General features: G+C 42.6%; 1 protein-coding gene across 1 annotated transcript; it reads left to right on the top strand.

The window, feature by feature from the left end:
• The first annotated feature begins 732 nt into the window (after positions 1–732).
• Positions 733–13176, top strand: gba2 (glucosidase, beta (bile acid) 2). Its single transcript, XM_083903480.1, has 17 exons — positions 733–1169; positions 3090–3181; positions 3460–3575; positions 3886–4104; positions 4821–5060; positions 5171–5273; positions 6566–6719; positions 8433–8558; positions 8670–8854; positions 9494–9598; positions 9696–9803; positions 10272–10423; positions 10595–10707; positions 11170–11312; positions 11451–11566; positions 11805–11996; positions 12340–13176. The coding sequence occupies exons 1-17, from the start codon at positions 976–978 to the stop codon at positions 12556–12558; spliced, it is 2577 nt and encodes an 858-aa protein (XP_083759606.1). The 5' UTR covers positions 733–975; the 3' UTR covers positions 12559–13176.
• Positions 13177–19087: the final 5911 nt, after the last annotated feature.

Genomic DNA, 19087 nt, shown 5'->3' with positions numbered 1-19087 from the left:
CAGTGTACAACAGAGGTTACAATGTGCTGACGTTGCCGAGGTATTTTAAAAACATTATACTCTTCTCTATTTTTTGAATGTCGAGTTAGTTGCTGCTGTTTGCTAATACATTTAGAGTAGGTTTATGCTGATATGATATAACCTTGCAGCTAATAGCAGGATCAATGTGCTGGTGGCTTCGTATGCGCTCTCCTGGTGATAAGCAGATACATGCAATAACTGTATATTAAACCGGTGCTTCCCAAAATGTGGGATGCGGCCAACTGGTGGGCCTGAGAGATATTGCAGGTGGGCCTTAAGGGGACCATCCAGATGACAAATTATTGCTAGCTTAATTACAAAATAAGATGACAAGAGCAAATGTGTGTGTAACATAACATTTTGACAATTTGCCCGTCGTATAACAGCTAGTTATTTTCTATTTATAAACCAGTTAACACAAATTATGTTGTATCATTTTGCTATTCACATTCTAATACTATAACATGACATTGTCTGATCCCACTGTAGGTGTACCAGCTAACTGACTGAGATCCTCAGTCTCACTGTGTCAAGCTATCATCCATTCAGAGAACAAAGTGGCATCTCTAAAAATACAGGATATCTGAGTTTGTGGTAAAGGAAACTGATATAATTTGCCCCTGTGGATATGATCTAGAGACCCGATTGATCATGTGGAAACTGATAACTTAATGGTAGGATTGGGACATAATCTGTGAAGGAATTCCTGGATAAAACCAGAAAACCTGTTCTGCGAGTATTAAAAACTTGTCAGCTGAGGAGGGTTTTTTTTCAGTCTGAAATAACCAGAAGCCGTTCACAGCGACTACTTCACTGCTACTGTGTCTGCTTCATGCTGACGGGCACATTTGGCTCTCTTGAAATCAGGTGGTGACAGGTCTGTGCTTGTTTCCACAAGACCTGTCCACACCCATTCTGTATTTTAAGCTCTGCGCTGCTGGAAATTTGTCCAAAATGACAGATGAGTGGGGTGAGAAATCCACAGCAGACCTCATTAGTAGGTATGTCTCTAAGGAGATGGGATATGGTGTACCCGAGGAGGGCTGGCGCATCTGTCTGGCACACGAGTTCAAGGAGAAGAGACAGCCCTATCAAGGAAGTGATATCTCGCTGTCCTACATTTGGGAACACATTGGCTTTGGTGTCAGGTAAGATGTACTAACTGTTGTCCTCCTTTCAAAAAATACAGTTGATAGATCAAACAAAGAATTTGTTTAAAGTTCACATCGCCATAGGTCAAACTACAGTTCCTAAACCAACTCTGTGTTAAGGTAATTGTTGTCCGTTACTATGGTACATCCTTGACGTGGGTGGGGTTGTCATGGCACAGCTGCACAAAACTGCTGTGTACTGAATCAATAGAATCAGTTAATTAAAAAGATTGGTTCAGTACTTCCTGCGTGGCTCTCTACATATTTGTCAAAGTGGTTTGATACCAGAGATTTTCTGTCAATATTTTCAACAAACACTGATGAACTGCATACAGTAGGTTAAAGGACTACATGCCTAAATCCACTGAGGTACTGCCATATGATTGTCTAAATAGCAGTTGAACAGGTCTTCTGGTGCTGAGCTTCTGATCGCCTTGGGTTTAGGTTTGTGTACTCTGCCTGTATTTGCAACTTGAGTTTAGGGTGGCAACCAGTCATTGCATTCCACCTGCAGGACAATAGAATCTGCATAATGTTGTAACCTGCCCATGGCAAATAACACACTCAAAATGTTACCGTTCATTTGCTCTGTGTTGACTCTCCACAAGCGTTTTTTCCCCTCTAGAATGTGCTTTTGTGTGAGGTTATTGTTTGCGGGAAAGTCAGGTGCTGTTTTCTCATGCAAGGCAGGCTTGCAGCTGCACTGGATGGCTCTTTCAATTTATTCATGAATAATTCATATTGTCAACAAAAATATGAATCCAACATTTGTGTATTTGCACAAAGAGCTGCCCGCTTTAGATTAGCACACCTGTGCAACAGTCATGTTCTTTAATCAGCATGTTGATCACCTGCCAGTTGGATGGATTATTGTAGTAAAGGTGGAGTTCTCATGTAAGAAAAATTATTTAGCTGTAGGCAACTGAACTAGCTTGAGTTACGTCATTTTCACCTCTCATCCAAGAGGCATCTTCACTTCTGAGGAAATCTTTTACTTAAATTCATGGAAAATGGGAGCAAAACCAAAAACTTGTGTTTCTGTCGTTGTTGAGTGTATTTTAATCATAATGCTGATCGCAAAGTTACCTCCCTCCTTCACCAAACACTGACAATCCAAGGGCCTAGCTTTGCAAACCATAATAGATTACTTACAGACTTTGAACTTTGGAGGCCCTGGTCTCAGTCTCCTGTAACTGTATATATTTTGTTTAATTTCCCTACAAACCCTGTGCAAAGAGAGTGCTGCACAAAGACATATACAAAAAATGCTCACATTACAAACATCAGGCGAGTTATGTAGAATTGTGTCCCTGGTGCAGTTGCACAGTTCTCTCTCTTCTCTCTCTGCCCTGGTGTGTGGCTACCTTTGGGGCCCAAGATCAGTTAAGATTTGTCAAAACAACTTTATTTGGAAAAGAACTGAGACTAAAAATTAGTAATGGATCAGATACTCATTTTGCAACAGTATTAAAACTAACAGTGCCGTCATCTGTAACGTTATTATTGTAATGTTATTGAACAGGATAACACAAATATTTGTGCCTGAATGTGTTGTGTCTCGTCTCAAGAAGCAGAGAAAATGAACACCTACAGTTACATGCTCATAAAATATTAAACTATACACCATAGAATTGTTAGCATATAGTGAATTAACATATCAGTCAAACATCTACACATCATCTATGTTATCCAGAGTTAATTCAAACCATCCACTAACCAGCGCTCTGAGATTCCGGTGTTCCTAGCTAATGGAGCAGCAAAGTGGAACAATTTCTTATCTTATTTCTTATTTCTATTATCCAATCTGGTACAGGCCTTTGGGACATTTAGCAAAAGAAATAATATAGCATATTATCAGCATACACATACTGTCACTTATCGTAATGTGATTGGTGTACTGTATTTACGTTCAACCAGGTATATAAAATGGTGGTACAAGAAGACCCGCGTGGAAAAGAAGGCTCCGTTCATTGACATATTCTATGCGGTACCCTTGAAACAAATATACGGTGAGTTCACGTCTGTCTCAGAACGAATTTGTATGTATGCATGCTCAGGAGGTTTGCTGAAGTTCTATGGTGAGAGAAATCTGCGGGGAGATGACCTACTTGATTCACAGTCAGTAAACATGTGGCACCTCTGAACTTCCAGCTGAAAAACCTCAACATGGCGACGACCATATCACAATTCTGTCTTCAGAACAGGAGTTCAGTGTTTAATATCTCACCAGGGATGAGCAAGCAGCACAAATTGAACTCTGAGTGTTTTCTCCACTCCTGATATGCAGGTGTTCCACTCGGTGGTATTGGAGGAGGTACCATCACAAGAGGCTGGAGGGGAGAGTTCTGCAGATGGCAACTCAACCCAGGAATGTACCACTACACAACTGTCACAGCCAACCAGGTACACAGGTTCTTGAATTGACTGAGACTCGTGTCAAAGCATTTAAGTCATTTAATCTGAACGCCGGCAAATTCTCTCATGACCTGCAAGAGCTAGATTTACACCACCGATAAGTCGTCACATATCATTAAGGCACGTGGTGAGATAAAGTAGGCCCTCATAACATGGCTTAAAACGATGTTGGCTGTTTGTTTACATTTATGGGTCATGTTTTTCTGACTCGATAGCCATTATTTTGAAATGAGTGTCACTCTCTACTGTTAAAAAATGGATTAAAAATCCACTATTGTTTTTTTTTTCCTTTTCTAAGTTCACAGTTTGTTTGCGTCGCGGAGGGCAAACCGTTTACCAGCAGGTGCTCTCTGTAGAGCGACCATCCACATTACAAGGCTGGAACTGGGGCTTCTGTGGGGAGTATGCCTTCTATCACGCCTTGTACCCCCGCGCCTGGACTGTCTACCACCTGCCGGGACAGAATGTCACCCTGACCTGCAGACAGATCTCTCCTGTCATTCCCCACGAATACCAGGTAACTTCAGGATTAGGATGAGCCTAGATCATGGTTTCTCAATCCTGGTCCTGGGGCTGAGCAGGGAGACACCTAAAACATGCAGGACAGTGGCTCCCCACGACCAGGATTGAGAAAACACTGGCCTAGATTAGACCTAAAGATTGAGTGAGTAAGACTTGGTGACATCTAATGGTGCGACCGCAGATTCGAACAAACCTCAAAACTAAAACTCTGCTCACCCCTCCCTTTCTTAGTAGCATCAGGTGGCCTTCACATAACAGACGATGTAAACACTCCAGTATTTTACATGCACAGTTTAGTCTATGGTTTTAGGTCAACTGTTCCATTTAATCTCATTACTGTGCTGCTTGTTGTAGCACCATGCAAGCACTCGTAGGGAAACAATTCACTGAATCAAATATGCCCCCCATTCAGCCTGATGGTATCTGGGGTTTTTCCATTTGACCTTTTACATCACACACTAAAACAAATTTAGCTGTCGAGCGTCATTCCTTGTCTTTTTAACATCCATTAAGTTCAAAATCTTTAATTCCATAAGGTGACAGCATAAATTCAGTCCAAAAATGCTCTAGTGCAGAGCATGGAGGCGTTTGAGTCCAGTTGTTTGCATGCATTCTCCTCAAATCAAAGATCACAGACGGTGTAGGTTGACATGTTTTCTTTCAAAGCTCGTCCTCCGTACAAACATCTAATAATGAAATCATTGTTCTTAGGACTCCAGTCTCCCAGTGGCTGTGTTTGTGTGGGACATAGAGAATAAGAATGACTACGATCTAGACGTCTCTATCATGTTTACTATGGTGAACGGCTCAGGGCACAAGAACGACAAGAGCGGGGGACACTGGAATGAACCGTTCCATCTGGAGAAGGACGGGGAGGCTGTGTCTGGTGTCCTGTTGCATCACTGCACTACAGTGAACCCTTACACGCTGTGCGTCGCAGCCAGAGAGCAGGTATGAAGGAATAGTAGCCGTTTCAAATCTGCTGTGCTAATGAGCAGCAGGGCTTAGATTCACCAATACTGTGTGTGTGACAACTTTTGTTTGTGTGCATATTTTAACAGCCGGACAGAGAGGTCAGTCACCAGACAGCGTTCAGCCCAAAGGGAACCTGCAGTGATCTGTGGAGTGACCTCATCACTGATGGACGACTGGACTCTCCCACAGGTCAGTGGAGGGTGTTTAACGGATGTTAACATTCACTTAATGTGAGAAATGAACATCATAGTATGATGCAAAGTAATATAGTCACTACAAGGATGCACCACTTCAGTATTTTCAAAACGAAAATAGAGATAAACGCTCAATAATGTCAGCAAAGAATAAACTCGTAGTTCTTGGAAAAAAATACAATCTTTTTATACAATTCGGGTATAATAATTAGTGACATCTAATGGTGAAACTACAGAATGCAACAAACAACTCTGTGAGGGAACTACGGTGGCCTTCACAGACCAGAAAGGATGTGAACACGGAATCACACTTCTCCACTCTCTCTGTTTTTCCCACCTTCATTGATTTATGAGTCTGATTCTGCTTCAAAACATGCAAAATACTTTGATGTGTACATAGTCTAACTTCATCATAACTTACCGTTACATCACTACCAGAGTAGCTAGCTGTGCTCGCAAATATACTTATATTTTAAATGTTCATTTACTGAAACAACTACAATGCTACTCTCAATAAACATGAGACATCAATACTCTGAATATGACATTGTCCACTCTGGAATACTAAATATTGAAACATAGATAGTTAACTGTGGTTAGCAAACTGTTGCTAGCTAAAGTTAGCTAGGCGTAATGAGCACCAAATACCTATAAATATGACTATACAAAGACACAACTACAGATTTGATAGTAATATGTAATAATACATACCCAACACAAAAAAAGAAAGATCACCTCAGTTTTCTTGAGCTGCAGTCTGGTTTAACACTTTATCCAACAAAAACAGCTGCACGGTGGCCCCAATAAATCATCATGTAATGGATTGCATGTGTTGTTTCTACATATATTGGAACACTTTTAGCACCCAGCCATATCAAAATTCAAGAATTGTGTTATTCGATGCACCCTACACTCGAAGAAATACACATGCTAAGTAGAACCATAAAAGGTTCTTCGGCTTGTCCTCATAGGAGAAACCTTTTTGGCTCCAGGTAGAACCTATTTATAAAGGTTCCAAGAACCCCTTTAAAACCCTTTATTCAGGAAAGGGGTTTTAAAGGGTTCTCTGGATCAAAATGGTTCTTACTGGAACCATTAGTGTTACCAAGAACCCTTGAAAACCCTGGGTTTTTCAGAAGCAAATGGTTTAAAAGGACCCTTTTAAAACCCTTATTTCTAAAAGTGTAATATATATAGTTCTTGTCAATAAAACCTCTTAAACGTTACGCGCTGGACCTTGCTCACCTCACCAAATGAATCTCTAATCTTCTCGTCGTGCCTCTGCAGGCTCCAGCCCGCCTACGTCTAAGGGGGACACGGTGGCAGCAGCATTGGCTCAGGGCTGCTCGGTGGCGGCTCAGAGCCGCAACACGCTGGAGTTCTGTCTGGCTTGGGACATGCCCAAAATCACCTTTGGTTCTGCAGAGAGGGTACACGCAAGGTATAACGGCTAAAGCTTCTTTTTTACTCTGATTCATGTGTATTCTTCCATTCAGTGTCAGTGTCCCTGACATACACTACCATTCAAAAGTTAGGGGTCACCTACGCAATTTCTTTGTGTTTTCCATTAAAAGAGTTGCAAAATGAATAGAAAATCAGTTTGAGGTTTTTTATGCAGGATTTAGAAGATCAGAAATTAAACAATCTCAACATAGAATCTTGATAAAAAAGAAATCAGACCAATAATGATGATAAGCATTTGACAAAAATGATACGTTTACATTTGGTCAAATTCCACATTGTTTGACACAATGAAAGTATTTTTCCCGTTTATGTGACAAATATGTCCATCAGTGAATACAAAGGGAAACTTTATTGTGGGAGCTCTTATTGTGAAGGAGCTAAAGGGGTCGTGTTGATCAGAGGTGGGTCACGAGGTGAGCGTGTGGGAAGACACAGCGGTCGTTAATAAAGAAGTTGTTTGACAGAATCTGACATTTCAACTTATATACGTGATACATGCACTTCCTCTTGTGACCCTAATCTGTTGCTGGGGAAGAATTAGGACAAGAGCAGAAATGAGAGGAAAGAGGAGCAGCAACCACACTAATAGTATGTAAATATTGGTTTGTGCTGGCAAAAGTCTTTCACACAGCATGAGAGTTTTGGTCCACACAATAGTAGGTTATCTGATGATGCAGCACAAGGTATTTTGATAGTCAGTAATTGCCTTTAATTGATGTAAGTCTAAAAAGTAGTAGTAGAGGAACGATTCTCAGCATCACTAGACAATATAGGAACTACTAGTCCTCACCGCAGTAACTTGATCACGTACAGTGCGTCCGTGTCATCTTTTATTGCCATTGGGATGATTTGTGTGCCACAAACACTAACTTATACACTAAATTTGAAATAATTCATACACTACTGTTTTAAACTAAATTATACATGTAAGCAAACCCTTACAGCAACTGTGTGAAAACAAGACAAAGCGCTGAGATGAAATAGGAAAACGCCCAATTTAAACCAAACAAAACAACACTTTGTAGTCAAATTTTAACCAAAGTAGAAACCAGCAGCTAGATAAACACTACTGCACATAAAGAGGGACTCTGGGAATCTGGAATTACATTTGTGTCAATATTTTTCAAATATTTAGCCTCTTTAAAAAAGTGTTGTTTGCTTTGTGAAAAGTGGCGTTTGAAAATATTGACACAAATCTAATTCCATGCATTTTTAGCTTCTCATTTATGATCAAATGTAAATTAAAACAAATAGACAATCTCAATGACAACCAGTCAGTTTGGACACACCTACTCATTTGAATGTTTTTTCTTTATTCCCATGAATATTCATATTCATATTTACAGTATAGATTCTCACTGAACTGAAGGCATCCAAACTATGGAATTATGCAGTAAACAAAAAAAAGTGTGAAATAACTCTAAATATGTTTCATATTTTAGATTCCTCAAAGTAGCCACCCTTTGCTTTGATTACTGCTTTGCACACTCAGAAATGTCCTTATTTTTTAAGGAAAAGCATTTTTTTCAATGAATATAACATTAAATAAATCAGATCTAGTAAGAGAATACAAAGTTCAGACGCACACGACTGTACAGTACATTTTTTTTGTATTTGTTGCATCTTCTGATGAATTTAGAGACTTATTGTGCTGCTGACATGACCACTTTGTGGTGTTTTCTCTTTCCAGGAGGTACACTCGTTACTTTGGGTCCAACAGCGATGCGTCCCCGTCTCTCAGTCACTATGCTCTTACACATTACAAACAGTGGGAAAAAAGCATTGAGGAGTGGCAGAGACCGATTCTGCAGGACAGGTAACTGACACAGGTTTCTGTTCTCGACATCCATATGACATCACCTCGTTTCTGGTATGCGATGGAAATGCACTGACTTAACTTGGCCTGTATTTCCTCTCTGTATTACAGTACTCTCCCCTCCTGGTATAAATCGGCCTTGTTCAATGAGTTGTACTTTGTGGTGGATGGAGGGACTGTGTGGACCGAGCTACCGGAGGATGCCGACGTCAGCGGCGGCATTCGCAGCGAGGACGGGGGTCTTCCAGCTCAGCCTGCTGTAGTCAAGGAGTATGGACGTTTTGCCTACCTTGAAGGTAAATGTCATTTAAATTGTATTGGTTAAAGGTGCAGTGTGTCATAGTCAGGGAACTGATAGTATTATTCGATAGTAGCCTTCACATACCAGAAAGAATGTCGTTGTAGAACCATGTGACATGGCGACCTCCATATAAAAGTACATACACACTACCGTTCAAAAGTTTGGGGTCACCTATATCATTTTTTTTGTTTTCCATTGAAAGTCACACTTTTATTCGTCAAAAAAGTTACAAAATGAATAGAAAATATAGTCAAGACATTGACAAGATTAGAAATAATAATTTTTATTCAAAATAATAAATTTGACCTTCAAACTTTGCTTTCGTTAAAGAACCAGCAAAACTGTTTTCAGCTGTGCTAACGTAATTGCACAAGAAATCATCCAATAGCCTTCTAACGTGATTAGCAAACACAGTGTACCATTAGAACACTGGAAATGGGCCTCTATACACCTATGTACATATTCCATTAAAAACCAGACGTTTGCAGCTAGAATAGTCGTTTACCACATTAACAATGTACAATAGAGTGTATTTCTGATTCATTTAATGTTATAATCATTGAAAAAAAAGTGCTTTTCCTTCAAAAATAAGGAAGAAAGATTCACGTCTTAATTAACTTTTATTGTTTCTCAGGTCAGGAGTACAGAATGTACAACACATACGACGTGCACTTCTATGCCTCTTTTGCACTCATAATGCTGTGGCCCAAAATCGCTCTGAGTATACAATATGACCTCGGTGAGTGAATCTTTATGTCAGTGTTTTTTCAATTATTAAAGCACGTGTGTGTGTTTCGATAAAGTCCATACCAAGCATCACTCTCTTCTCTTCTCAGCCGGCAGTGTGATTCAGCAGGACACAACAGAGAGACTCCATCTGATGAACGGGCAGCGTTCTTATGTGAAGACCAAAAATGTGGTGCCTCATGACATCGGAGACCCAGGTAAGACCGCAATTACAAGACTACAACTCCCAAGGGAAGTCCTAGTTCCTTTAAAAACATTGGTTAAATTTAGGCAATCATAGGTTTCTTCTCAGTTCTGCAAAGCCTTAAAACATATTTTGTTGTGATGGTGAATTTTCTCTCAGTTCCTGATAAATCTTGTTTCCCCACCACTGGCTGTGGTAGCTACATAAATAACGTGACATGACACACTGACAATAAATTCAAGATGGAAAGAAGACAAACGGTAAATTGGTCGTACACATTGTACTGTTGAATCTTTGTGTGTGTGTAAAATACCACATATAGTGTCATTATCAACTGGTATTGCTAATAGTGGCTAGTCTGAGCTACGTTGAACTCGTTGATGCGTGACATCATTCCCAGTTCTAACTTCTCGTATAAATGCAAATAATTGCAAAATGTAACAAACTATACAAACGAGGCTTATGATGACTCTTTTCCCAGACGATGAGCCGTGGCAGCGGGTCAATGCCTACCTCATTCATGACACGGCAGACTGGAAGGACCTGAACCTGAAGTTTGTCCTGCAGGTCTACAGGGACTTTCATCTCACCCAGGACACTCAGTATCTGAAGGACATGTGGCCCATCTGTAAGGTATAACAGACGGTCTTTGAAACACTTTACTCTGAGTTGAATCCATCAAAAAACGCATGACAGTAAGCTTTTAGTTTCAGTTATCAGTGGTGTTTTAGCACTGTGAATTTCAGTACTGGTACAGCCATTTTACTGACATAATTGTTTCCCCAACTGTTGTCCATGTGTCAGGTGGTGATGGAGTCAGAGCTCAAGTTTGACCTTGATGGAGATGGACTGATAGAAAACTCTGGATTTGCTGACCAGACGTATGATGGCTGGACAGTGACTGGACCAAGGCAAGTGTGTGGACAGGATGGGAAAAACTAAATCGTCCTAATATGTTACAGAGACTCAGGAATAATGTTCATATAACATATTGAACTCACCAACAACAAAGAGTACAGGCAGAATATTTGCATTAAAAAAAATATTTTGCAGACTGCAAATCATGTTTATGTTTTGAAATCATGTTTTGGAATGTGGCGCCACCTACCGCCGTCTACCAATCATTGCAGTCAGTAGAGCCTCAGCTGCTGAGCAACCACGGGTTGCCAGTTACGTCAGAAAATGAAAAACCTCAAAGACCTTGGTATTTTGAATTTGAATGTAGTAACCGTTTTTGGCCACATTCTTACATATGGCACCTTTAAAAAAACATAAAGTAATATTTTGTCTTAGGCCAAGTACATATAATCTGTAAGTGTGTAAGATTTAGATCGCATTATAAGAAAAATAACTGTTGTTGATTTTATGTGTTTTAACAGTGCGTACTGTGGCGGGCTGTGGTTGGCATCCCTGTGTGTGATGTGTAAGATTGCCAGACTGTTGGACAACGAGGAGTCGTACCAATATTACAGAGACATCTTAGACCGAGGCAGCGTTGCGTTCGAAAAACTTCTGTGGAACGGTGAGTTCAAACGCCCCCCCCGTTTCTCGGGCGCTAATATGCAGTATTGATACATAATCTTGCAGGTTTAGGATAGTCCAAATAATGAGTGATAATCAGCTGCTTGAGACTTTATTTTTAATTTAATGTCATGTTTAGGAAAGTACTACAACTATGACAGCAGTGGTGGAGCCCATTCAAACAGTGTCATGTCTGACCAGTGTGCTGGCCACTGGTTCCTAAAAGCATCAGGGCTGGGAGAGGGAGACTATCGGGCAAGTAAACGCAAAGCAAATGTTTGTCAGCTGACGACTTATGTACTATGCACATGTAATATCGATCTTATGATTAAGGTTTGACTCAAAAATTGCAACACAAAGCTATACTGAGAGTCGTGTGGAGCCGATTAGAGTTCAACATCGTGTGAAGGTTTGAAAGGACAGACAGGTTACCATGAACTTGAACGGGAATGTTTTCAGGATTCTGACACTGAACACTGCTTCCTCCCTTTAGGCTTTCCCAAAAGAAAACATTCTGACCACACTAAAATCCGTCTTTGACTTGAATGTAATGAGCTTCGCTGGCGGCCAGCTGGGGGCAGTGAACGGCATGCGTCCTGAAGGAGTGCCCGACCGCTCCAGCGTCCAGTCGGATGAGGTCTGGACTGGAGTCGTGTACGGACTGGCAGCCACTATGATCCATGAGGTGAGTTTGTCGAGGACAAAATGAGTATAAGGTATACACAGGATTTGCAAACCCTGCTTAAACCCACAAAAAAGGGCGTTTGCCTGTGGTGTTGTTTTTTAAATTTTTTTTTTGCATATGAATTTGCTTGGGTGTTGATTTCTGTGAGAGAACAAGTCTGTCAAAAAGTGTTCCCTTTAGGCTTACTTAGTCTTACTTGAGTTAACCGGCAGAAAATTAATATATTACCTATAAGTGTGTTTATACAAGTGGACATTAATATACAAATCCAAAATGGCTTTACTCATAATAGAGTAATGCTAACAAAACTTCTCACACTTATTTGGTTGTTTTGATTACTCAGGGTATGCGGGACGAGGGATTGCGAACAGCAGAAGGTTGCTACCGGACCGTGTGGGAAAGATGTGGCATGGCGTTCCAGACTCCCGAAGCCTACAATGAGAAGGGCTGCTTCCGCTCGTTGGCTTACATGAGGCCTCTGAGCATCTGGGCGATGCAGCTCGCCTTAGATAACTCACAGAAGACTCCGCCCACATCAGCTGGAGACAAGAACAAGAGCTGAGATGGAGTTTGAGACAAAAAACAGCAAAAACAACTCCCAGTGCAAAGACTATAGTCAACCTTGACTTGTGAGTGATTTCCATGACGTTTTCTCTGGAAAACCACCTGCAAAGCCACCACCATATGCACTTGTTTTTTTTACTGATGACAGACTGTGAATTTCCCTTTGGTGTTTTTTTTCTGGGTTAAGGTTAAACCTACCATGGTTAATAAGTTAGCAACCACTGTTTGCAGCCATTGTATTGGTTGGGTTAGGGGTAGAGTTTAACATTTTAGGTGGAGGTGTACAGTGCAGAGCATGGGCCAAGCTCTGTCCAAGTAATGGTCAGTATGTATTGCTCCTTAAAAGTTGTCCTGCAAAATTATCTTTGAACCTCCTGGTCATGCGTAAACAACACTACATTTAACGATTTACAATTGTAGTACAGACATAGTGAAGTTACTTTGCAACACGTTTATATGCTAAAACTAATGAGTATATGTAAAGGTTTGAGACCAAATCAAGTTGATTTATGACTGGCTCAGATAGACACTTGAAAAGAGTCACTTTATTTTTCTCAATTGGCAAATGTTGGAAGTGTTTTCTCGAAAAATAGCGCTTTGTGCCTTGTTGCATGTTGGCCCATATCTACTGTGCTCGAATGTGGCAGTGACATTTAAAGTTTTATCAAGATCTAATACTCATGTCATGACAATCTTGCTGAATAAGATGCAACCAACTCTGATTGTAACGTGTAATAATATATTAAAAACAACCACGGTGGAATGAAATCATCTGTCGGAGGTGTGTCAATCCTAATCATAGTGTTTTACAGTCTCAATTATATTTTAACTAATCTGGGGCACATGTTCTTCTAATTCATGCATTTAATTTATGATACTATTCAAAAGGGTTCACATACTGCATTGTTCAGAAAATAAATCGTTCTCTTAAATCTGTATGAGATGCAAAATAAATCTATGAATATAAGAAAATGAGTCATTATTCTGCCTGCATGAGGGGGGGGGGGGGGGGTTGTAAACAGATACAGTATATACCTAAAGTAAATGTACTTACTCAGCCTTTAATGTATATGGAGTTAAATATGACACTTTTTCATGCCATGCTCACCCATAGTGAACTATAATATAGCATAACATACATTATTATTATTATTATTATGGATGTACCTGTAATGTGTGTAGCGTCTTCTTCTAGCGTTACAGCACCACTCACAGGCCGGGCATATGTACTACAGCGTCTCGATTTCCAATTCCTGTTCCTGTCATGTTTGAAGTATGTCCATGTTATGGTATGTTTACATCTTTACTACAGCCCATTTCAGCATTTTCATTTTCAGATTAAGATCGTTGATACAAATTCCATTAAACTACCCAATACAACATATGTACATGATGTATATGAGATTAAATAGAGCAGTTTTTCAATTGAATACAGGTAGATTGTGGTGTAGGCCACGCCCACATTAAGATATACAGTCTCTGTGGCGCAATCGGTTAGCGCGTTCGGCTGTTAACCGAAAGGTTGGTGGTTCAAGCCCACCCAGGGACGTTTTGACTTGGACTTGATTCGAAAATAAAAAACCGTCTTTCTTATCCAGTGCCCTGCTCCGTCTTTGCTGAGAATACAAACAGAAGCAAGACACAAAAGATATAGTAAGTGTAGGAGCCAATGTTGGGTTTAGTTTGGGGTTGATTTGGGTGGTTGGTACAGGATTACTTGTTACATTGTCATTTGTAAATAGTTAACGTCAACTGTTGGCCTTAAGCCTTTGTTAAATATGTGTAGCTTCGTTGCTAATTTTGCTCTTTGGCTAAAAGGACACCATAGGCACTTTGATGTCTTTGCTGGCTATGATATAAAGATGCATTGATATATGTACTAAGAATGTCTAGCAGGCTAGGGTTTCATGTGTCCGTTTTAGCTTATTAAGTTAGGTGTAATAAGGTTTTTTGACCGTCTGGTCAGTACGTGATATTGGATTACGTTGTCTTACTGTTTGAACCTATTGGTCGTCATTCATAACCGGAACGTCAAAGGAATATTTCTATGCATTGGTGATCCTAGACAGGCTTGGATACATGTGAACAGGAATATAACTTGGATACGGCAAGTGGAAATAAATGTGAAAACCCTTCGGATACAGGTAGGTCATGGATTCAGGCCAGCCTCGAAAAGGAAGTGCATAGTCTCTGTGGCGCAATTGGTTAGCGCGTTCGGCTGTTAACCGAAAGGTTGGTGGTTCAAGCCCACCCAGGGACGATTTTAAGTTAACTACACACATATCGTTAAGATAAGATAAAGATAGTCCTTGTATTACGGTGGCCGACAGGGGCAAATGCACTGCAAACCCCAAAACACCAATGGAAGTGCTCCGGGTTTGTGGGGGCGCTGTCGTGCAGGTCTTCGACCAACCTGTTTTTGTTTTTTTTTAAATGCTTTATTAACAAAACAAGGATGATGATAAACTTTCCTAAAAAACGACAACATTCTACATATCTCCACAGTACATCACACCTCCTATGAGGAACCAATAAGAGGAATTCTGACAATGACAATCTCAAGTCTAAATCAGACATACAACATATTCAAGAATCAGGAAAGAGATAAGGGCAAAATAGAGAGATAAATAAAATAAAATAAAAAACAAACAGAATAGAAAATAAATAAGTAAATAAATAACATAAAAGTAAAAAGACCAGTAAATACAAAAACAATTACATACAAGGGGTTTATGAAATGTTCAATTCCACTAAAAATGTATACAGTTTAATTGCCTGGGGACTATTTATTAGTTTCAGAGTTTTTTGTAACAGGGAAAGTTCATTCTTAAGAGCGGGCCAAGAGGGGGGGGGGGGGGGGGGATTTAGCATATCGACATTTGTGTATGTAAAATTTTGTGATAATAATGAGATTATTCACTAAAAACTCAGTCTTTTTGTGTTTGAGGATTACCCCTAATTGAATATTTTGAGAGGACCAAAAGTCCATGTCTGTGGAACTGGACGACATTAAGTCGTGGAGAGATTTCCACAAATTTTGGACAGTCTTACATTCATAAAACACATGCTCCGTTGTTTCCAAATCTATATTACATATATAACAATTTTCTACCACAAATTTGAATCTGCTTTTCATAAATTCATTTGAAGGATAAATGTTGTTTATAGTTTTAATGTGAACTTCTTTATACTTGGGGGGAATGGGGAATTTTAAGTATTTTGTACGAATAGTTGAAATTTCGGATTTGTTTAAATCGTTAAGAATGAATGAGCTTTTTGTTCTGCTTGGATATGTTACGATTCCACCTGCACCTTCTCCTCAATTTTATTATTAGTGTTGTTTTTGTGGCTGCTGCTCTTTCCCTCTCCTCTGACTCTGCAGGGGGCGTGGCTGACCCAGTTCCCAGACACCGGTGATCATTTGCACCTGCGCGGCTCCTCCTCACCTGCACCAGATGTGTAATCAGCGGGGCTTAAAGGCGGAGCCATTTCTCCTCACCGGTGTCAGATCGTTTTCGAACTTACATGGGTAAAGACATGCTGCTAGTTCTCTCGCTGTACTTACCTCACAAAGTTACTTACCCGTTCGTCTCCGCTCCAGGTCGTCACGTCTCCTGCTGGTCTTCAACTCCTTGGCTGTTCCGGTCTCCCTATTCTCCTGGGATCTCCTGTGCCACGTTCGTGAGTTGTTTCCACTCTGGATTTCCGCCGACCTGCCGAGTCACCCCCGCAGTAGCTGCAAGGACAATTTTCCTCCTATTCCTCCATCTATCCCCTATCGCTTCCCACTTTTGGGAAGTCGTTTTATGTTACACATTTTTGTAAATAAATTTATATTGTTTTGAAATAGCTTTCCGTCTCCGTCTGCTTTCGGGTCCACGCCACTTAATCATTACATAACGATCTGACCAACATGGACCCGGCGGACTTTGACGCGTTTAAGCAGGCTATTTCCGCCCAGGGCGTACTCATCGGGCGCCATAGTCAGATGCTGTCTAAGATCTCTCTTTCACTCCGCGAACTCATGGCTAATGCTGCTAGGTCGGCTGACCCTCCCGTAGCCTCCGCCACTTCCGTTTCCGCTAGCGCGGAGCGGGTAGTTGCGGCTAGTAGCGCTAGCTTAGCCACTTCCACTAGTTCGCCGCGGGAACCTTTTGTCCCCATCCCCGAACGATTCTCCGGGGAGATTGGTAAATGCACAAGCTTCCTTTTTCAATGTTCGCTAGTTTTTAGCTTACAACCACGCACCTACCCCGATGACAACGCCAGAATTGCCTTCGTGGTAAACTTATTGTCGGGGCGAGCCGCTCAGTGGGCAACGGCCACGCTATCCAACGCAGCCCCCGCTTCAGTTAGCTACTCGTCGTTCACCAGCCAGTTGCGCAAGGTTTTCGATCACTCTCCTCAGGAGTCCGACATCTCCACCAAATTAATCAACACTGAACAGGGCAATTCGTCGGTGGCCGATTTTTCTATTCAGTTCCGCATTCACGCTGCGGAGAGTTCGTGGAACGACGCGGCGCTGCGCGCTATGTTCGTTAGAAATCTGAATAGAGAAATACGCGATGAACTAGCAACACGGAACGACGCCCACGATTTAGCTTCACTCATTGCCTTGTGTATCATGCTCGATAATCGCATCCAGGAGAGGGATCGAGAGAGAACGGCGAGTAGTCGGCGCGTCACTAGCCACTCACGTCCCCACAATCCGGTTCCCATTCCTCTGCCTCCTTTTTCTACCTTTCCTGGTTCACCTGAACCGATGCAGCTGGGGCGTACTCGACTCACCTCCGCGGAGCGGACGGTGAGGGTGAGAAGCGGGGCCTGCCTCTACTGCGGCGAACTGGGCCATCAACGGGCAAACTGTCCAGTACGCCCTAAAGGACTAAGCCCTCCAACACACGCAGGAGTGTTGGCAGGCGGTGCCGTTTCCCGGGCCACAAAGAAACGTGTGATCCTCCCAGGTCAACTCCGGTGGGACCAGAAGTCGATCACGCTCCCCTGTCTGGTCGATTCGGGCGCAGACGACTGTTTCCTGGACCTGGACACTGCCCTCCAGGCCGGGATCCCCACGATCCCGCTCGAGACTCCGAAGGAGATCCACGACCTCGACGGCAAGATCCTGGCCACAGTCACTCATCGCACCAGACCCATCGCCCTGGTCCTGTCCGGCAACCACCACGAGCTGCTTCAATTGTTCCTGATTCCGTCGTCTTCCTCCCCGATCGTGCTGGGCCTGCCCTGGTTGGCGCTCCACAATCCCCGGTTCGACTGGTCGTCTGGGCAACTCTCCAGCTGGAGCGTTCCATGTTACTCCCGCTGCCTCCGCTCAGCACTGCCCGCTCCTTCGACCTCTCCGTTTCCGGTTCCCTAGCCACCAGATCTTTCCACGATTCCGGCGGCGTACCACGACCTCGGGGAGGTGTTCTCCAAGGACTTGGCTCTCTCTCTTCCTCCCCATCGACCATACGACTGCGGCATTGACCTGCTTCCGGGGTCCACATTACCTTCCCGACGGCTGTATAATCTCTCCCAGACCGAACGCTCATGCATGGAAGAGTACGTCAACCAGTCTCTGGCCGCTGGTCTCATTCGTCCCTCTTCATCCCCTGTCGGAGCCGGTTTCTTCTTTGTTCAGAAGAAGGATGGCACCCTGCGCCCTTGTATCGACTATCGTGGTCTCAATGAGATCACGGTCCACAACAAATACGCGCTACCGCTTATGGACGCTGCCTTCAGCCCTCTGTGCAAAGCTAAAGTATTCTCCAAACTCGACCTTCGCAACGCGTACCATCTGGTTCGCATCAGAGAGGGCGATGAATGGAAGACCGCCTTCAACACGCCAATGGGACATTTTGAATACCTTGTCATGCCTTTTGGATTAACGAACGCTCCAGCAGTCTTTCAGCACCTAGTCAACGACATTCTGCGTGACATGCTGGACAAATTCCTGTTCGTGTATTTGGATGACATCCTCATCTTCTCGGAGTCCGAGCAGGAACACGTCCAGCATGTCCGCATGGTGCTGCAAAGACTGCTGGAGAACAAGCTGTATGCCAAGGCAGAGAAGTGCGTCTTCCACGCTTCATCAGTTCCTTTCCTGGGCTTCATTATCGACCAGGGTAAGCTGTCTCCAGATCCGGCCAAGATCAGCGCGGTGAGGGACTGGCCGACCCCCTCCAACCGGAAGCAGCTGCAGCGATTCCTGGGTTTCGCGAACTTCTACCGGCGATTCATCCGGGACTACAGCAAGGTGGCTGGACCCCTCACTCGACTCACCTCTCCGCTGCAACCATTCTGCTGGTCCGATGACGCCGAGAACTCCTTCCAGAGACTCAAGGTACTGTTCACATCTGCACCTATCCTCTCCCACCCTGACTCTTCCCTACAGTTTGTTGTCGAGGTCGACGCCTCCGACACTGGAGTTGGAGCCGTTCTCTCACAACGCTCGCCTGCCGACCAAAAGCTGCACCCATGCGCTTTCTTCAGCCGACGCCTTTCTCCGGCCGAGGCGAACTATGACGTGG

Source organism: Microchirus variegatus (assembly GCF_963457635.1).
Source record: "Microchirus variegatus genome assembly, chromosome: 2".
Taxonomy (NCBI): domain Eukaryota; kingdom Metazoa; phylum Chordata; class Actinopteri; order Pleuronectiformes; family Soleidae; genus Microchirus; species Microchirus variegatus.
This window is presented reverse-complemented; position numbering and strand designations above follow the sequence as displayed.

Excerpts from the sequence above, each read along its gene's own strand:
- gba2 (XM_083903480.1), top strand. The coding sequence starts at position 976 with ATGACAGATGAGTGGGGTGAGAAATCCACAGCAGACCTCATTAGTAGG. Across the intron at positions 3,182-3,459 it reads ACCCTTGAAACAAATATACG|GTGTTCCACTCGGTGGTATT; the intron begins GTGAGTTCACGT and ends CCTGATATGCAG. Across the intron at positions 5,274-6,565 it reads ACGACTGGACTCTCCCACAG|GCTCCAGCCCGCCTACGTCT; the intron begins GTCAGTGGAGGG and ends GTGCCTCTGCAG.